Source organism: Ahaetulla prasina, chromosome 1 (genome assembly GCF_028640845.1).
Source record: "Ahaetulla prasina isolate Xishuangbanna chromosome 1, ASM2864084v1, whole genome shotgun sequence".
NCBI lineage: Eukaryota > Metazoa > Chordata > Lepidosauria > Squamata > Colubridae > Ahaetulla > Ahaetulla prasina.
Window position 1 is genome coordinate 342,722,360 of NC_080539.1, and position 20,051 is coordinate 342,742,410.

Below are 20,051 nucleotides of genomic sequence, written 5' to 3' on the forward strand. Positions count from 1 at the left end.
CAAAATACTTTTAGAATCCAAATCCTTAATACAAAGGTGCCTTTTTGTTCATTGTTCAGCTTTTGCAATCTTACTGTAATACTAATTCAGCAGTGGAGTTGTATAACTGAACGAACCTGAAGATTCTCAGGCAAAAGGCAACCCAGGTAAACAACAAATATAATTGGAAAGGTATAATGCTCCCAATGACCGTTTCTTTAAGGTTACTGACTGATATATTGTGTTTGCAAGGCATTATCCCTCTCGACTGTGCATCCTCTAAACTTTAGTCATCTATGTTTGGGAAGTTCTGAACATCTCAAAGATCACAATGTCTTTCTTTTAGGGAATCCAGCAGTAGCTCTATTACTACACACTGATTAATTGAACTGGACCAGAAAGCTACACATGTACAAGTACTTTTCCATACTCTACTGTGTGCCAAGGTTGCTATGAAGATGCTTCCTTTCACTACTTCACTGCCAGATTTTTCAGAGTTGTTCTAAATAGATTAACTGGGTATCATTTTCCAGCTCAGTGACCTATCAAATATAACCTCCAGCACAGAGACGTGACTGTGGTCAGCTGGAAGGAAAAAAAGCATGTCAATAACTATACTGTCTTTTCCCAAAATATTGGAAAAGTTTACCAATAATTACTTGAGTATGAACTATCTTTTACTCAGAACTGATTTCCTCCCTACTCTATGCAGTTCTGATACAGTGTAAGGATTGATTCTTAGTGTATCGGTAAATACTCACCAGCGTAACCTGGCTTTAATAATAAAAGAGATTTTTCTACTCCATGATTCTTTTGTTATCACATGTCACCTCATAATTAACCTTAATAACATCTGAGGCTGATTCTGGCAGTTCAAAATACTTTTAGAATCCAAATCCTTAATACAAAGGTGCCTTTTTGTTCATTGTTCAGCTTTTGCAATCTTACTGTAATACTAATTCAGCAGTGGGAGTTGTATAACTGAACGAACCTGAAGATTCTCAGGCAAAAGGCAACCCAGGTAAACAACAAATATAATTGGAAAGGTATAATGCTCCCAATGACCGTTTCTTTAAGGTTACTGACTGATATATTGTGTTTGCAAGGCATTATCCCTCTCGACTGTGCATCCTCTAAACTTTAGTCATCTATGTTTGGGAAGTTCTGAACATCTCAAAGATCACAATGTCTTTCTTTTAGGGAATCCAGCAGTAGCTCTATTACTACACACTGATTAATTGAACTGGACCAGAAAGCTACACATGTACAAGTACTTTTCCATACTCTACTGTGTGCCAAGGTTGCTATGAAGATGCTTCCTTTCACTACTTCACTGCCAGATTTTTCAGAGTTGTTCTAAATAGATTAACTGGGTATCATTTTCCAGCTCAGTGACCTATCAAATATAACCTCCAGCACAGAGACGTGACTGTGGTCAGCTGGAAGGAAAAAAAGCATGTCAATAACTATACTGTCTTTTCCCAAAATATTGGAAAAGTTTACCAATAATTACTTGAGTATGAACTATCTTTTACTCAGAACTGATTTCCTCCTACTCTATGCAGTTCTGATGCAGTGTAAGGATTGATTCTTAGTGTATCTGTAAATACTCACCAGCGTAACCTGGCTTTAATAATAAAAGAGATTTTTCTACTCCATGATTCTTTTGTTATCACATGTCACCTCATAATTAACCTTAATAACATCTGAGGCTGATTCTGGCAGTTCAAAATACTTTTAGAATCCAAATCCTTAATACAAAGGTGCCTTTTTGTTCATTGTTCAGCTTTTGCAATCTTACTGTAATACTAATTCAGCAGTGGAGTTGTATAACTGAACGAACCTGAAGATTCTCAGGCAAAAGGCAACCCAGGTAAACAACAAATATAATTGGAAAGGTATAATGCTCCCAATGACCGTTTCTTTAAGGTTACTGACTGATATATTGTGTTTGCAAGGCATTATCCCTCTCGACTGTGCATCCTCTAAACTTTAGTCATCTATGTTTGGGAAGTTCTGAACATCTCAAAGATCACAATGTCTTTCTTTTAGGGAATCCAGCAGTAGCTCTATTACTACACACTGATTAATTGAACTGGACCAGAAAGCTACACATGTACAAGTACTTTTCCATACTCTACTGTGTGCCAAGGTTGCTATGAAGATGCTTCCTTTCACTACTTCACTGCCAGATTTTTCAGAGTTGTTCTAAATAGATTAACTGGGTATCATTTTCCAGCTCAGTGACCTATCAAATATAACCTCCAGCACAGAGACGTGACTGTGGTCAGCTGGAAGGAAAAAAAGCATGTCAATAACTATACTGTCTTTTCCCAAAATATTGGAAAAGTTTACCAATAATTACTTGAGTATGAACTATCTTTTACTCAGAACTGATTTCCTCCCTACTCTATGCAGTTCTGATACAGTGTAAGGATTGATTCTTAGTGTATCGGTAAATACTCACCAGCGTAACCTGGCTTTAATAATAAAAGAGATTTTTCTACTCCATGATTCTTTTGTTATCACATGTCACCTCATAATTAACCTTAATAACATCTGAGGCTGATTCTGGCAGTTCAAAATACTTTTAGAATCCAAATCCTTAATACAAAGGTGCCTTTTTGTTCATTGTTCAGCTTTTGCAATCTTACTGTAATACTAATTCAGCAGTGGGAGTTGTATAACTGAACGAACCTGAAGAGATTCTCACACGTAATCTGGGCGGTAATGCTATGTCACTAAATTTGCCTCAGGAAACATAATATATATGATTCATTGTCTAAATTTTACATCAGTCAGTGTTCCCATAGCTTCATCATTCTCACAAAGAGATAACAGCAAGATTTCTATTTATGTGCTGTGTCGTGAAGAGCTGCCATATTCTAAAGTGCAGATTCTATAACAGAGCCCCATGTATAGATAGGAAGAAGGCAGCAAGATAAATAAATATGGGCATCAGACATGGATTGGCATTTAATTACTCCACGTAATAAACACCTCACCACCTGATCTGCCTCATCATGTACCACTTGTAAAACGTATTTATTTTCTTCAGAGTAGATACCAGCTGTATAGAGGTACAGCTTTTGTTGATGCATCCCTTTTATACAAGCACAGTCACATATGCATGACTGGATCAGAGTGTTCTTATACAATTTGTGACTCTTGCACATCTGAAACTCATTTGTGTGTGCATGCTGTGTAAGTTCGTATTTTAAGCAAGAACAGCCAAAAAAGTAACAGGATCGTTGCATTACATCACATTTTATATGTTTTCTTTCCAGACTTAATGCCACATCTAGTAGCAGAATTCAAGTATACCAAGATATATAATTACTTTTTCCCCTCTTGTACTTGACGCTGTACTTCTTGAAGACCATCAACTGCTTGGTGAAAATCAAACACTGCATAGCAGAGGAAAAGCCGCATGAAGATTTGAGGGAGATAAAACAAGGTTTGATTTTCAAATATTTCATACAATTATGCTTTTAATGTTCTAACAATGAAGGAATCAAGCTGGTGCAATTATTAGCAGCATCATGCTTCAAAATAAAGAAATTGCCCATGTCAAAACAATTTTAATTTACCATCTGTTGTATCAAATATGTTAAAATAAGAATTATTTGTTCATAGACAAAAATATGAAGCTTGCTAAATTACCCTTTTTAATTAGAGAAAAGACAGTATCTATATTTATGGCTAACTGGAAAGCTCTTGTAGACTTTTTGCAAAAAAAAGAAAAATACATTTATGACTTGTAGTTTTCATGATTAGAAAAAGATTGGGTAATTGAAAATGCTTTTTTGTAATCATAGAGTAAGAGATAACTTTGCAATCATACTTGTATTTGCTGCAAAAGATTAATAAGCTTCTTTCAATTTCTTTTTATATTTTTTCTGCACTTTCTTTTTTCTTTCTCTTTGTTCTCTTTATGCTGTATTAGTTTGTGTTAGTTTTTATGTTTTTGTTAAAACTTAATAAAATTTATACAAAAATATGAATTCTTTCCAGTACAAATAACATTAACAACAATATGTAAAAGTTGTATTTGTTTTTTTTTCTCTGAATGCTACTTACCAAGATGTGCTCTGTCTGATATTATAAGTCTTTTCTCCCAGTCTTTTAATCCTATCAGAAGAAATGTGTAGCAGTGAGAAGAATGTGGCTATAGAGGCTTGAACAATCTACAGCAGTCTCTCTCAACTGGAAACTTGAAGATGTAAAGATGGACTTCAACTCCCAGAATTCCCCAACTAACCCTTCATGCCAGTTACCCAGGATGGAAAACCGTGCTCGTAAAGCAACAATACTCAAAGTGTGGCATGCAGAGGCCAATATCACACCCTCATAGGCCAAAGCCTGCTCACCATCAGGGACGCATTTAAAGTCACTAAAAGTGTCTTTCAAGGAAAGACATTTGCCATCTCTTGATATATATTTTTTTCAGCCTTAACCTCTTGTCCACAATAACTGAGGTAGGTCTATTTTCTCTGTTTTCAGAACGTTAAAATGGCCTTTTAAAATAAGGGTGAGTGCCACTATTTATAACAAGCCCTTCTTTTTAAAGAAAAATACATTTATGACTTGTAGTTTTCATGATTAGAAAAGATTGGGTAATTGAAAATGCTTTTTGTAATCATAGAGTAAGAGATAACTTTGCAATCATACTTGTATTTGCTGCAAAAGATTAATAAGCTTCTTTCAATTTCTTTTATATTTTTCAGCTTTTCTAATTAAAGTTTTAAATAGAGTTATTAGAGAATGGACTATTGAGTTAGGATCCATATTATAAGGATTCACTTTGCTGTCTCTCTGCCTTCTCCTCTAAGGAAGGGTTAAGGAGTTCAACAGTAAAGTTTTTTCTGTGTCTCAAACCAAGGGCCTCCAAACTTGGCAACTTTAAGACTTGTGGACTTCAACTCCCAGAATTCCCCAACTAACCCTTCATGCCAGTTACCCAGGATGGAAAACCGTGCTCGTAAAGCAACAATACTCAAAGTGTGGCATGCAGAGGCCAATATCACACCCTCATAGGCCAAAGCCTGCTCACCATCAGGGACGCATTTAAAGTCACTAAAAGTGTCTTTCAAGGAAAGACATTTGCCATCTCTTGATATATATTTTTCAGCCTTAACCTCTTGTCCACAATAACTGAGGTAGGTCTATTTTCTCTGTTTTCAGAACGTTAAAATGGCCTTTTAAAATAAGGGTGAGTGCCACTATTTATAACAAGCCCTTCTTTTTAAAGAAAAATATTAGGTACAAACCTTTCTTCTCATTTTTTTCAGCTTCTTCAAATAAGCCAGGTAAATGGATAACCACACCATTACCTAAAAGGTATACACAAAATTTTTGCTGTAAAAGCAAGACATCAGATATCATCCTTAAAAGGATAAGCATTAGGCAAATACAGTTATTCTTATATCAGAAGTATTTGCAACAGATTGGGTTTTTCCAGCTTTTCTAATTAAAGTTTTAAATAGAGTTATTAGAGAATGGACTATTGAGTTAGGATCCATATTATAAGGATTCACTTTGCTGTCTCTCTCTGCCTTCTCCTCTAAGGAAGGGTTAAGGAGTTCAACAGTAAAGTTTTTTTTCTGTGACTCTCAAACCATGGGCCTCCAAACTTGGCAACTTTAAGAATTGTAGACTTCAACTCCCAGAATTCCCCAACTAACCCTTCATGCCAGTTACCCAGGATGGAAAACCGTGCTCGTAAAGCAACAATACTCAAAGTGTGGCATGCAGAGGCCAATATCACACCCTCATAGGCCAAAGGCTGCTCACCATCAGGGACGCATTTAAAGTCACTAAAAGTGTCTTTCAAGGAAAGACATTTGCCATCTCTTGATATATATTTTTTTCAGCCTTAACCTCTTGTCCACAATAACTGAGGTAGGTCTATTTTCTCTGTTTTCAGAACGTTAAAATGGCCTTTTAAAATAAGGGTGAGTGCCACTATTTATAACAAGCCCTTCTTTTTAAAGAAAAATATTAGGTACAAACCTTTCTTCTCATTTTTTTCAGCTTCTTCAAATAAGCCAGGTAAATGGATAACCACACCATTACCTAAAAGGTATACACAAAATTTTTGCTGTAAAAGCAAGACATCAGATATCATCCTTAAAAGGATAAGCATTAGGCAAATACAGTTATTCTTATATCAGAAGTATTTGCAACAGATTGGGTTTTTCCAGCTTTTCTAATTAAAGTTTTAAATAGAGTTATTAGAGAATGGACTATTGAGTTAGGATCCATATTATAAGGATTCACTTTGCTGTCTCTCTCTGCCTTCTCCTCTAAGGAAGGGTTAAGGAGTTCAACAGTAAAGTTTTTTTTCTGTGTCTCTCAAACCAAGGGCCTCCAAACTTGGCAACTTTAAGACTTGTGGACTTCAACTCCCAGAAGTTGGGAGCTGAAGTCCACAAGTCTTAAAGTTGCCAAGGTTGGAGACTCCTGTCTCAGACAATCTGGCAGCTGCCCTTTCTCTAATTTGAAGGCTTTGATTTACCTTTTGGCACATTCTGCCACGCTCATTGGATACCCTCTGTATTGGTTGAGTGACTGTCCCCCAGTTCCATTCATCTTTTTCTGGTCTTTAGTGTACTTCCCCAGATTGCTTTGTGGACGTTGAACCACTCTGGAGCTAATGAGCTTTCAGCAGTATTAACACTAAGCAGGCTATTTTAGGCTTACCAGCCAACTTTTCTGTGTCCCATAACTAACAGTCCATCTTCAACAGCCATTTATTGTCTACTCCAATTTAATCTGAATCTCCATTCCTCTAGAAGTCTTTCTGATGTTTTCTATGACTTGAAGCCAGCTTAATCCAGTATCTCCTCCTTTTTGATGGTATGTGGGAAAGACCCTGGGAGACTGGATCAAGAGATGTTGTCAAAGGAATGGTCAGATAAGAAATAGCATAACCCACAATTGGAGAGTGGGCAGGGCAAGAGGCTCAGAAGGGATTCTCCCTAGTTTCTTGGGCTATAAAGGAGATGTGGTGAGACATGTATTTTCAGACTTGGATGATAGCTTTACAATAAAGTAGAATTAGCTCAGCCTGTTGCAATTTCTATATTGTTTTCCCCACAAGACTGACATCAATCTTGTAACTCTCAAAGTGAGACATTGCAAGGTCTCAAACCACTTGTGGACTATGCTGTATCTTACCAGACCATCCTCTTAGTAGTATTTCTTGACCCAGTCTCCCAACATCTTTTCCAGATACCAGTACCACCACTCATTCTCTCCTATGATAGAAAGATTCCTAAGAGAATCTAAACTAAACTTTCAGCTTCTTGAGATCAGCAAAGAGGATAGCTTGCCCTCCCCAATGTTTGTTTAGGTTACATCGTGGAAATCCAAGTATAAAATAAGCCAGCAATGAGATGTGGCAACTGCAGGTGCATCACAGTCCTTCATGTCCAGATTATGTCTCATCTGCTCCAAACACAAGACCAAACATATCAGTACATGCCCATTCATGGATACTGTAGCCAAGATTACATGGAACAGGTCCATGGTTGCCAGGGAGCCCATAAATTTATAAACTATAGATTCCTCTCCCAGGACAAAAAGATTGAAGTCCCCCTAGATCAGGGGTGTCAAACTAGTGGTACGCGAGCCGGATGCATCTCAGGCAGGCCACGCCCATCCCAGCTCCGTAAACGGGGAAAACGTCATGAAATGTCACGTGTCAGCAACATGACGCCATGAGTTTGACAACCATTCCCTAGATGACCAATTTTAGGAGCTGCAGATGACCTTGAGATGACATCCAGAAACTCATGCAGGTTACTGCTGGACTCCTAGCTTGCTTATCTCTATGGCCCAATTCAACATATAAGCATTTGTAGCTAGTCACCTTCAAGGCAATTTTCTTTGGTACTGTATTGAGAAAATCTCTGTACTATCCCTTCTACCGGATCAATGTGCTGCAGTTACTATAGGACTTGCAACTTAGCTGAGAATATTTTTGATAGTACTATATCCTGTCATTGCCTAATTTGGTCTTAGCAACACATGCCAGATCAATAAATTCATCCACCACAATATTGTAGATGGACACAGTCTTATTCTACACTGACCTGGCATTTACCAGCAGCAGCTGGAGGCCAACGCACCTAATAGTGCCATCACTTGGGTCCAGATCTGGGGCAACTGGCTTAGAAGAGATCACTTCTCCTGTAATGGCAAAATGTAACTAAAAATGTATGAAAATTAGACATAAAGCGGGAGTTCTGTGTTCTTCTGGACATTAAAAAATTCAATCACTTGTGCTGAATCTTAAACCATTTCTTCATTTCTTTTACTGAAAAGACATAGATATAAGGTCAGAGTTTCCTCAAAATCTGAAAATGAAAAAATTTGAATTTGAGAAGATGGACTAATTTTAAAAATGGACTGTAAGAAGAAGTAATATGTGAAGGGAAGATAGTATTGGTATTGTTCCTTTTCTTTTTTCTTTTTTATTATACTTTCTTATCTCTTTATTTTTATTGTGAGGGGATTTAAAGTTTTGAGGGGTGGGAGTTTATGTATATTTTGTATACTTTAGCTTGTGATTGTTGGTCATAATACCCGGTATTTGCTTTGGGAAGTCCGGGGGGCGAAGGGGGGAGGAGGGGGGGAAATGATACATGGATTGGTTATTAATGTACAGTAATGATTGAAGATATGAAATTAAAACTTGAAATGATATTGGGGCTGCCCAACTGCCATTTCAGAAAGAAAGGGAGAGAGGAGTAGAAGGAGGGAAGAAAGTAGGTAGGAAAGAGTTGAGAAGGAGGAGGGGAATAAGAAGGTTAGAAAGAGTGGAAGAAGGGAGGAGTGGAGAAGGAGGAGAGGAAGTAGTAAAGTGAAGGAGATGAAGGAGGGGAAAGTAGTAGAGGGTAGAGGGAGGTTGTGAAGAAAGGAAGTGGCAGTAGGGCAGGCCCGAATCAGTAATAAATAAAAATTAATGATTAATGATGGATAATAGTTTATACATAAATATGATGTTGGAAAATGGAAATAAAAAATAATTTTATAAAAAAAAATCTGAAAATGAAACAAGATAATGCAAAGGTTGTTTTATCTTTAATTTAAACTCAGTCAGACTTATTCCTCCACACTGAAATAGATAACACATAAATGTTGCTGAAGTAAAGGATAAATTTATATTTGGATTTTATGAGTTTGAATGGAATACTTACCAATAAAAGAAACAGCCTTAGGATTAATTATACCACTAGGAAAGAGGTGAAAATCGTATTCCTTCCCATCAACAACGACAGTATGACCTGCATTATTTCCACCCTACCAAAAATAAAATAAGATACTTAAGTAATTTTTCACTGATTAGTATTGGTAAAGAATGTATCTACTGCCAGCAGAAAAAAAATTGCTGTGGTGCTACAGCAGATATAGATATTATGTCTTAGGCTCCTTGTCTATTCTTCCTTCATTCATCATTTGAGCATTGCCCAGGTTTCTTGAATAATATGAAGATATATGGATAGTACCCTGTTTTTCCGAAAATAAGACAATATAATATATTATATAATAAGACAATATAAGATAATAAGCCCAATCGGACTTTTGAGCACATGCACTAAGATAAGCCTCACCCCGAAAATAAGTCATCCTCAAAAATATTTAAACGCAGAGCTGGAAATCAGGTAAGATGGCAAGAGGAGCCCCATCTTGCTCCACGTGCCCCAAAATAATAAGACCTCCCCAAAAATAAGACTAAGCGCTTATTTTGGGGTTCAAAAAAATATAAGACAGGGTCTTATTTTCGGAGAAACACAGTAATAGGGTGAAAATAGTTCCAGACAGAAAAGAGACTGTGCAACTAGCTTCTCGCTTCTACTATAAATTGAAACCAACTAATTAGCTGTTGGGCAACCAGATTTGTAACTTGTGGCCATTGTTTATTTTTATTTATTTATATGCCACCTTTACTATATTTATAAATAACTCAAGGTGGTGAACATATCTAATCCTCTCCTCCTATTTTCCTTACAACAACAACTTTGTGAGGAGAGTTGGGCTGAGAGAGAGTAACTGGTCCAAAGTCACCCAGACACTTTTATGTCTAAGGCCTCTCGGTCTCCTGGTTTCTAGCCTGGTGCCTTTACCACTAGACTGGACCAAACTCACTCTTTTATATTTTTCTATTATAGTGATTGAAACTGACAATTGAAGGGGAAACCACAAACAACTAAATGCTTGATACCTTTTATTTTCTGACTGATGAAAAGAGAATGGCTACAATGGAGGCTGACCTATGCTCACATTTTAGAATTTATTGATCTTAAATGAAATTCAAATTAATATGGTAATAAAGCAGTAATATCCCCAAACACATACTTGATCACATTCACAAGAAGTTAGCTTATTTCAGCTTCAAGATTAGTTGTAACACAGCATTACAGATTTTACCACCCTGAAGCTGTGGTACAGCAGTGATGGCTTAAGGAAGAAAATAGTATTTAAAAACAGGACACCTTGTGATAATTAAAGGTTATTTCATCCATGGATTGGGACAAGATGAGAATAGTACTGTATCATGGAAAAACAGGCATTGCCAGGGCGTAACTGTGTCCTGTAAACTACAAATCAGGCCATGGCCTTATAGTGTTACCATTAACCTTGAGAGAGAAGAAAATTCCTGTTAAATATTTCTTTTAACAGTTTATTTGAGCAAAGTGTGATGCACCTAAATATTTAACTGAGGTCCATAGTGACTACTTTTCATCAAAAAGACCTAAGACTGTCTACCGTTGACCTCACCCCATTCCTAAGAGATCTGTAAGGGGCGTGCATAAGAGCACCAGCGTGCCTATCGTCCCTGTCCTAATGTTCCCTTTAGTTGTATTCATTTTATGTATTCAATTCATGCTTATACTTATATATATTATTTAATATGTATTTGACAAAATAAATAAATAAATACAATAAATAAAAAGCTCCAAAGACCTGGCTTGCAGGATCTATCAGCTCAGAACAATAATGTCAATGTTAAACCTAAATGGTTAAAAGCTGCAAAACCACCTAGATCTGAACTTAGCTGTGGCTAGTTTTAAATCAACCTGCAAATGGCCCAGGGGATTTGTTCACTGTTACACAGATTGATTTCATAAGTTGGGTCTTTCGTGTCTTCTATATCTGCATGTGAGATCAAAAGATTATTCTGATAAAATACTTAGGATTTACTTAAAAGCTCTTATTTGTTTTCTTCCCCATAATTTCATGTCTGCTACAGCAGTAGCACAAGGGGTAAAAGACATTAACAAAACTGCTGCAAAAAAAATTACTTTTCTGACGTTATAGCAGTATTAATACGACTGTCGACTTCTACTTTCTTAGAGAACTAAAGAGCCAAAGTAATTACATTTTGCTATTAAATTACCTGCAAATCTTAGAAAGCAAGGAAAAAGATTAAACAAATGCCATTTGTACTTAGTTGACTGATTCATCTGTTACACAGAACACCAGATTTATATTGTATTTATTTATTTAACCCATAGCTGAGCTTGAAGTACAAACAAGAGTCTAGGAAACCAATCTTGTTTTCTGACAGTGGTTTGGTAATTTTAAACTTGACCTTTTCATAGAATACGGGTGATCCTGCTGCAATTTTATAAGTACCCAAGGAGAAAACCAAGTTTAAAATAGCAATGTCACCATTTTTTTTCTCTTAGCGCAAGCAGGTGCTTAACAGATGCTAGGTCTATAAGTTTCTATTTTGTATCAGTTTACTTGGCTTTTAAAAAGCAGCAGGTGAAATAAATCATCTTATTCACATTTATTGTTGTAATCTTAATCCCCATAAAATGTGGGCAAAACTTTATGGATTGCAAATGGTACATGTGCAATTATGGCAGCATGTGTACATGTTTGTACAAAACATTTATGTATTTGATTTGTATCTCGCCTGTATTAGTGCTTATACATACCATCCTAGCTACCTTGCTGGTCATGGTCAGGCACAACACACAACTTCCAATCAGAAGTTGTGACTTTGTTCAAAACCTCTACATCTCACAATGTTGCCTATTATTCCAATCTAACTTTGAATGTTGTGCATTGTGTGAAATGCACAATTTTCAAATAAAGGACTGGGATATGAATTTCTATTATTTTTCAGATTTCAGCCTTCTCTGCTGCTGCTCCTGCTCTCTGCAACAGCATTCTGTCAGCAGTATGGATGGCGCCCATTCTCCTGGGATCCTGAAAAACACTTAAAACCTGGTTCTGTTCCCAAACCTGGGGTTGATGTATTTGGGGGTGAGGGAGACTGCTGTGTCATAGTTTAGGTAAAGGTAAAGGTTCCCCTCGTGCTAGTCGTTCCCGACTCTAGGGGGCGGTGCTCATCTCCATTTCAAAGCCGAAGAGCCAGCGCTGTCCGAAGACGTCTCCGTGGTCATGTGGCCGGCATGACTCAACGCCAAAGGCGCACGGAACGCTGCTACCTTCCCACCAAAGGTGGTCCCTATTTTTTCTACTCGCATTTTTACGTGCTTTCGAAACTGCTAGATTGGCAAAAGCTGGGACAAGTAACGGGAGCTCACTCCGTTACACCGCAGCACTAGGGATTCAAACCACCGAGCTGCTGACCTTTCGATCGACAAGCTCAACATCCTAGCCCCTGAGCCACTGTACCCTTATGTGTTTATTGTGTTTATTATCATAGTTTATTGTGGCTATTTTTAATCTAAGCTATCTTGTTTTTAATTGTTTCAACTCTGCATTGGATTTTGTAAGCTGTCAAGAATCTATTGGACTTGGTGGTGAAATAATTTCCTACTCAGTCGTAAAATTCACTAATCGTTATCTCTCACTACATCTGAGGACTAGAAAGAATCCACATGTGACTAACACAAGTAGAAACCTCTGAGACTTTGAAGTAAAGGCAGGTCATAATAAATAAGAATGTTTAAAATGTAGTATGTTACTCAAAGTGTTTAGTCATTCTAGTTTTACTAACAAAATTCAGGTTCCTACATCCAAAGACAAAAGCTTGAAACGTATGTTTTTTTTAATCACAGTCATCATCACTACTTCATACCTGCTCCCATACTGCCATGCCCTTTCCCAATTCTTTACTACTCTGATTCATTCTGTATAAGGCCATGTCAGTTTAAGATTGGAGATTCTGGAAAATCATTAAAAAGCTTTTATATGTAATTATAGTACTGTTATAGGAACTGAGCCATATCAGCTCATCATTCTATTCCCGCATTGGTCAAACAGATGACCCTCAGAAAGCCAAAGCCAAAACCTAAAACTTCAGTCTCCTTAATAAAGAGAAAGCCCAACTATGATCAATCAGATTTATCAAGTAAATGCACTCATTCAGCAATGAGTTCTACACTAAGCAAATATGGAACTCAAAAGACTGGATTATAGCTGTAGACTAAGTGGGTTATCTTTACTGTTAGCCTACAAGATTTAGGAATTTTAACTTTGTTCAACACTGTTCTCTTGTGTTGATATTTCTTTCTGGAGCTATTTGAAATGTTCCAGAAAGAAAAATCAACACAAGAAATGTTAAAATTATTTGAGGGAGTAGGTAACACTACATTAGATAAACAATTGAATCACAATTATTAAATTTCATTTGTACCAGCAGTTTCCCTCCATCTGAAGTGTAGTTTTTTTTAAAACAGTTATCATGCATACCACTTTTCAAACCTGCTAGGTTAATAATCTGCATTTAAAACAGCATATCTTTAAACAGAATGTTAGCCAGAAGTTATCTTTCTGATTTCCTGCTTGGCAAAGACTTCTATTTTTCAAAAGAATCACTTTTGCACCCCTGACTTAAAGCAATTAAAAGTGAATCCCAAAGCCCAATGATGTATCACCTAAATTTTATAACTGGAATCTTCCTTCTTGCTGAAAATGTTAAGGTAGACAACCAACAACCCTCTCCTCTCCCCCCCCCCAATTCCACACTTGGTCATTACACCTTCAATCCCACCTATTTTGCCACATCGCCAGCTCTCAGCTCCCCCTCAAAAAAAAAAAAAAGGATGGTTCCCAATACTCAAGTTCCCCATCCCTGTTTTAGTACAGCTATCTAAAAAAACACAGATCAAGAGCAGATTGTACATGAAATGCATTGTGCATGACTCTTAGTGACTTACACAGATGGACCATGGGGTTTTTTGTCTTGTCAGAAATAGGAATGTGGTTGTCATTGCCTTCTGCTGGGACAGTTTCTACTTTCTGGTCTATCCTACAGCCCTGGTGTTTCATGTCTGTCTTTGAACAAGTACTAACCAGGGCTGACCCTGTTAACTTTTGAGATCACCCAAGGTTACTAGGTGCTCTCTTCTTTTTTAATACAATCTTGTAATGTTGCCCTGGAAGTTGCTGTGTATGCTAACTTTTCTTTACAACTACAGAATTGCTGGCAATTTTCATGGCAGTCAAAGCACAGAAGAAAATGTTCAACTACTTTCTCCATATGCTGTTTTACAACTCTACCGCCACATGGTAGCTTCACATTCTGAACCAATCTCTAGAATATAAGCAGATATTTCATGTATCTAATTTGAATAGAAGAAAATAGGTAGAAAAGCTGTTTTCCATCTTTAGGTATATTGTAGGATATGTTGCTGGGTGGTGAAAGACTGAACTAGTTTATTCATACAGTTCCTTAGAATAATTCCAGAACAACTGCTTTAGATCTTAAAACAATAAAATAAAATAAATTTAACTTACTTATGAGAACCTGCAATTAATTTAAAGCAGAATGAATGCAGAACTAGATGAAATTTAGTCATGTTTATTATTTGAAGTCCTGCCTTATTACCCACCTACACATACACTGTCTGCTTTGGTACTTTGCACTCTTTTGTTTTAATGATGGTGAAAAATGATCATATGAGAAACTATGCAAGAAGATATGTGAGTTCAGTTCTTTACCTTTAATCTTTCTCCCACAATTATACCAAACTGCTCAGTTTGGTATACACTCTTCATTTTCACAATGAGGCAGACTATATCAAGCCTGGATTCACACGTTATGCCAAGTCACATTTTGTTCAACCACAAAAGAATACATTCATACTAGGTCTTGCCATAAGCTACTGCTTACAAACTACACCAATCTGCAGTAAAATGTATTTGGTTTGGTTTAGCACATTGTATGAAGCCAGTCTGAGACAAACTGTTCCTCTGGGGCTGCAGAACAAACTGAAACAGCATCCCTCTGGGGCTACACTTATATAATCCTTAAGATCCAAGGGCTCACAAAGAGACATACTTCCCACACCCAACGTTGATCAAGTGATCAAAGTTGGCTTCAAATAATGTACCACAGCATAGAAGCATGAAGTTGATGAGTCTAAAGCAACACCTAATAAATCTCCACTGTGCTCCTCTGCTCACCTTCAACCTTTCTTGCAGACAACCGTCACCAGACACCCCGGCATATGCGCCTCTCTCCAGACGCACACAGTTTTGGTAGCTTCATCATGCTTGTCTGTACTTCCAGATCTTATGTCATTTGTCAGCAAGGCTCAGCTATTTCTATTTATAACCCAGAACTGTTTTCCCCTCCACTTCCCAGATGGCATTTAGTCTGTAGCCAGTCTTAAAAAGCCTCCCTCCTTTTCTACTGTAGCTTCATTCTAGACATGGGTAAGAAAGACATGCATCAGAAGCAAAAGACAAAAAAGGAAGTAATTTACAAAAACAAGAATAAATGAACTTAGTTCAAATTATGGGAGTGCATTATGTGCAGAGGTAGCCTTAGACTAATGGTACATTTTCAGACTAGCCCACTTCACAAGGCTGCTATGAAGATTACAAGAAAGTCCAAAAGAAATGTTAGTTGCAGAGAAATGACAGAAGTCAAAGATAGGAAAAAAAGAGGGAAAAAATAATAATGAAGTAAATTTTGAACAAAACTAGCACTTGAGCCAGGATAGAACAAAACAGAAAATACTACCTAGTGAAAGGGGAAAAATTACCAGAAAGTTTAAGAAAACACACATTAGGCCCATCAGCCAGGCAATCCATTTCTCTCTGGTGTACAATTACAACTCAGAACTGGTAACATAGCTGGAAATGACAGGCTACCTGATCCAATATTTTGAAGAGCAACAGCAGGGGAAGGATGCATTAACAATGTGGAGGAAATTTTAAAACCAAATTTTAAATAAAATGTTGAAATAAAAGAAACAAGAAGAATCAGAACAGAGAAGCAATATTTAATTACCAATATTTCACTATGCCCTTGTTTCTTTATTTTTTCATTGCACCTTAATCCACACCAGTGTTCAAACATTCCAGGGACCAAACGTTTCACCTGCGCAGGTGAACAAGTGCATCCTAAAAGCCACAGCGGCAAAAACGAGCGGCGAAATTGGCTCCAGTGTAGCAGACAACGAGACCGGTCGGGCTGCTACCGTTGCTGTCCCGGGGCAGCCCTTACTCACCTGGCACCTACAGACGAGGTCGGCTTCGGTGGCGAGGAGATCTACCACTTTCCCTTTCCCTTCGTCGCCCCACTGAGCGCCCAGCACTACCGTCACGCGGTTGCCGCCCGGCTCGCTTCGCAGCCGCTTCAGACCGACGCCGAGAGCAGCGCCGGCGGCAGGGCGAGAGGCGCGATCGTTGGAAGCTGCCACAGCCGCCCGGGTGCCCGACATCGCGGCAAACAGGTCGCTCCTACGAGGCAGCTTCAAGCAGCCACTCGCGCACTCTCCCCAGCTCGCTCCTCGCCTTTTAAGGACACCGGGAGCCAACCAGAGCGCAGCCAGCGCTTTGACGTAGGCCGGGAGGGACAGAACTCGCTCTTGCCCTCGCTCGTGGGTGTCGTGGACTTGCATGGCGAGGGTGGGAATTGGGTTTGCAACGATAGACGTGTAATTGAAATGATGGGAAGGGGGAATCCGCGGGGAAAGCGAGGGGCGGCTGCAGGCCTCGTGGGGGCAACTTGTTCAACCTGTGGCTGTATAAGGATGCACGCGCCCGCGCGCGAGTTGCATAGTAATTACTGTAGGCGATAGAGGTGAAAGGTTTACAAGAATAGAAACAGCATACACGCCTTGAGGGAGATTGATGTGTATGATACACACAGACAGACACACACAGAGTACAAGTAGTCCAGGATAGGATATACATGGGAACAGAGGATAAATTAATTTTAAAAAATTATAACTTTTTATTGGGTATTGAACAAGAGGAAGAACTAGTAAAGGAAACAATGATAGCCTGGGCGGAACTTTGGATGTTCAATTGATCTAGATAAATGGCAACAGTTATGGGAAAGGAATTACAAATTAACAATGTCCACAGCATATAAAGAAAATCAATATAAAATATTTTATAGATGGCATATGCTCCCTGAGAAACTGGCAAAAATGTTTAAAGATAAATCAGCTAATTGGAAAAGTCACCAGTTATCAGGATCTTATTATGGTGGACATGCCCAGAAGCTAAAAACTATTGGAATAAAATTAAGATATGGTTAGAAGAAATGATACAACATATTGATTTAAAATCGGAGCTGTTCCTATTGGGTATCCTTCCAGAAAAAATTAGCAAAGAAATATTTATTTGATTATAGATGTAATAACAGCTGCAAGGATTGGAAAGTAGAAAAAATACCCTTAGAAGAAATTTAATTTTTTTTTAGAATGTGCAGAAATGAATAGATTAACTTTGATAATTAAAGAAAGAGAGGATTCAGAATATTTTAAGATATGGGATCAATTTTACCATTGGCTGGAAAAGAGATATATATAAACTAATTAATAGTTATATAAGAAAATGGTATAATTAGAATAGTATATTTTTGGAGAAATGTTGTAATAGATTAAGCATGAATGAAGACAGAAAAAACAACAATAAGATGAAGATATGGAGAAAACACCGACATGTCACATGGAAGGAATGACCGATGTATTATGTGTGTGTTTGTGTATAAAATAAAACAAAATTTTCAAAAAAAATAATAGTACAGGTAGTCCTCAATTTATGATCACAACTGAGCCCAAAATTTATGTTGCTAAGTAAGAAATTTGTTAAGTGAGTTTGCTCCATTCTACGATCTTTCATGCCACATTTATTAAGTGAATCAATGCAGTTCTTAAATGAATCTGGTTGCTAAGTGAATCTGGTTTCCCCATTGACTTTCCTTTTCAGAAGGTTGATCACATGATCTCAGGACACTGCAACCGTCATAAATGGGAGTCAGCTGTCAAGCATCAAAATGTAAATCACATGACCATGGGGATGCTGCAACCGTCATAAGTGTGAAAAATGGTCATAAGACACTTTTTTCAGTGCCATTGCAACTTTGGTCACTAAATGAACTGTTGTAAGTCGAGAACGTATACGCATACACATACACATAGAGAGCGCTTCAGGCTAGGGATGGGGATAATGAAAATGAAGGACTTCTTAGGGATTTTTAAAGCTTTCAGAATGTTCATTGGAAAAAATGGTTGCAAATGTTAAAATATAATTCTAAGGGAGTCAACATGGCAGGACTGTTGCATCTGAGGGAGAAGCCTTACATGGCAGCCACATGGGGGACAAGTAATGGCATGTGCATCATTTGATGATGCTTGGGTTTCTTCATGGGTTGTCTGGATAACTATCGCTCTGGGTTAAAGGAAGCAACTTTTAACAACTTCTCAATCCACATGGCTGAGCAACTTACTGTACAGCTTGTAGATACCGTTGTTGGCTGTGTTTGCATGACACCCAAAACTATAAACTACATTCTGTCTTCTCATGTTGCATGAACTCAGGTCATCCCCAGGAAAAAAAAATAAAAAGCCAAGATGGTCCCCACAACCATGTAATACATTTTTAAAGGGGGGGGGATAGATTCAGTGGTGGGATTCAGCCAGTTCGCACCACTTCGGGAGAACCAGTTAACATTCCGAGCAGTTTGCCGAACTGGTTGTTGGAAGAAATCATTAAGGCAGAGAACCAGTTGTTAAATTATTTGAATCCCACCACTGGATAGATTCAATCACATGGTCACAGCTGTTATCTTGACTTTTTTTTAAAATCCTTTTCCTTTAGGGTGCCCTGCTCAGTCCAATGGTTTATGATTTAAAATATTGTATGTAATCCCAGGGACTAGCTGTCTTGTCAGGCAGATTCCCCAAACTATATTAATTGAATAAGCCATTAAGAATAGGTAAGCATGTGAGTGTCATAGAAACATTGGCTTCTGTCAGGGATCCCAAGTACCACTGGTGTAGACAGAGGAATAAAGGTACAAAGTTTCAAGATCAATAAAGCAAGACTGGTAGTGTATAGTCTGTTAGAGATGTCACAGAAAAAGACTGGTTGCTTGAAATTCATAGACATCTGAAAAATCACTGCTGTACCTTCATCCTATTATGATGACACCACCTAATTGCTGACTCATTCCTGAGAATCCAACACCATTTCTTCAAAAACATAGATATAATACTAGATTTTTAGATTGTCTGTATTATTTGAAGGGCTTCACCAGTGGTGAAATCTGAACCAGTTTACTTCCGGTTTGCTGGCTGCGCATGCATGCTATGCGTGCGCAGGCACAGTGCATGCCAAAAGGAGGCATGGGGTAGGTAGAACAGCTCTGGGGTGTGCGTGTGATCAGCTGTGGTGCGCAATTTTTTTTTTTTACTTTTAAAAGCATTTTTTTACAACCTATTCAGGTGAATAGATTGTAAAAAAATGCTTTTAAAAGTTAAAAAAAGGCTCTGACGATCAGGCAGGCTCAGCTGTGATTGTCAGAGCCTCTTTTTTTACCTTTTAAAAGCATTTTTTTACAACCTATTTGGATGAATAGGTTGTAAAAAAAATGCCTAAAAAGTAAAAAAAAAAAAAAGTTCCAAAGATCAGATGAGCAACATGCGATCTTCGGAACTTTTTTTTTAAAAAAAATTAGCATTTTTTTACTACCCGTTCTCTGGAGAGGGCGTCGCTCACCAGATTGTTGGATCTTTTTCAAGCCACATGCAGCTCTTTGGGCCCTCTGCTGTGGCTCCCTGATGGGTGATCCCACCACTGGCTGGCCCCACCCCGCCCCTCACCTTCCCCTCCCAGTCACTCCT

The 20,051-nt window shown here is 37.9% G+C and overlaps 1 protein-coding gene across 2 annotated transcripts in view; it reads right to left on the minus strand.

Moving 5' to 3' along the window:
* ADSS1 (adenylosuccinate synthase 1) overlaps positions 1-16,690 on the minus strand; it is a 32,089-nt gene extending 15,399 nt beyond the window's left edge. Inside the window, exons 1-5 of one of the 2 annotated variants that reach the window (XM_058162858.1) lie at positions 16,425-16,690; positions 9,183-9,285; positions 5,250-5,312; positions 4,060-4,110; positions 3,320-3,386 (exon numbers count right to left, since the gene is read on the minus strand). In XM_058162858.1, coding sequence (XP_058018841.1) covers positions 3,320-3,386; positions 4,060-4,110; positions 5,250-5,312; positions 9,183-9,285; positions 16,425-16,637 — 497 coding nt within the window. In that variant the 5' untranslated portion in view covers positions 16,638-16,690. Of the gene's footprint in view, positions 1-3,319; positions 3,387-4,059; positions 4,111-5,249; positions 5,313-5,991; positions 6,055-9,182; positions 9,286-16,424 lie in introns of both variants that reach the window. The other variant, XM_058162857.1, reaches the window with a different exon arrangement.
* Positions 16,691-20,051: the final 3,361 nt, after the last annotated feature.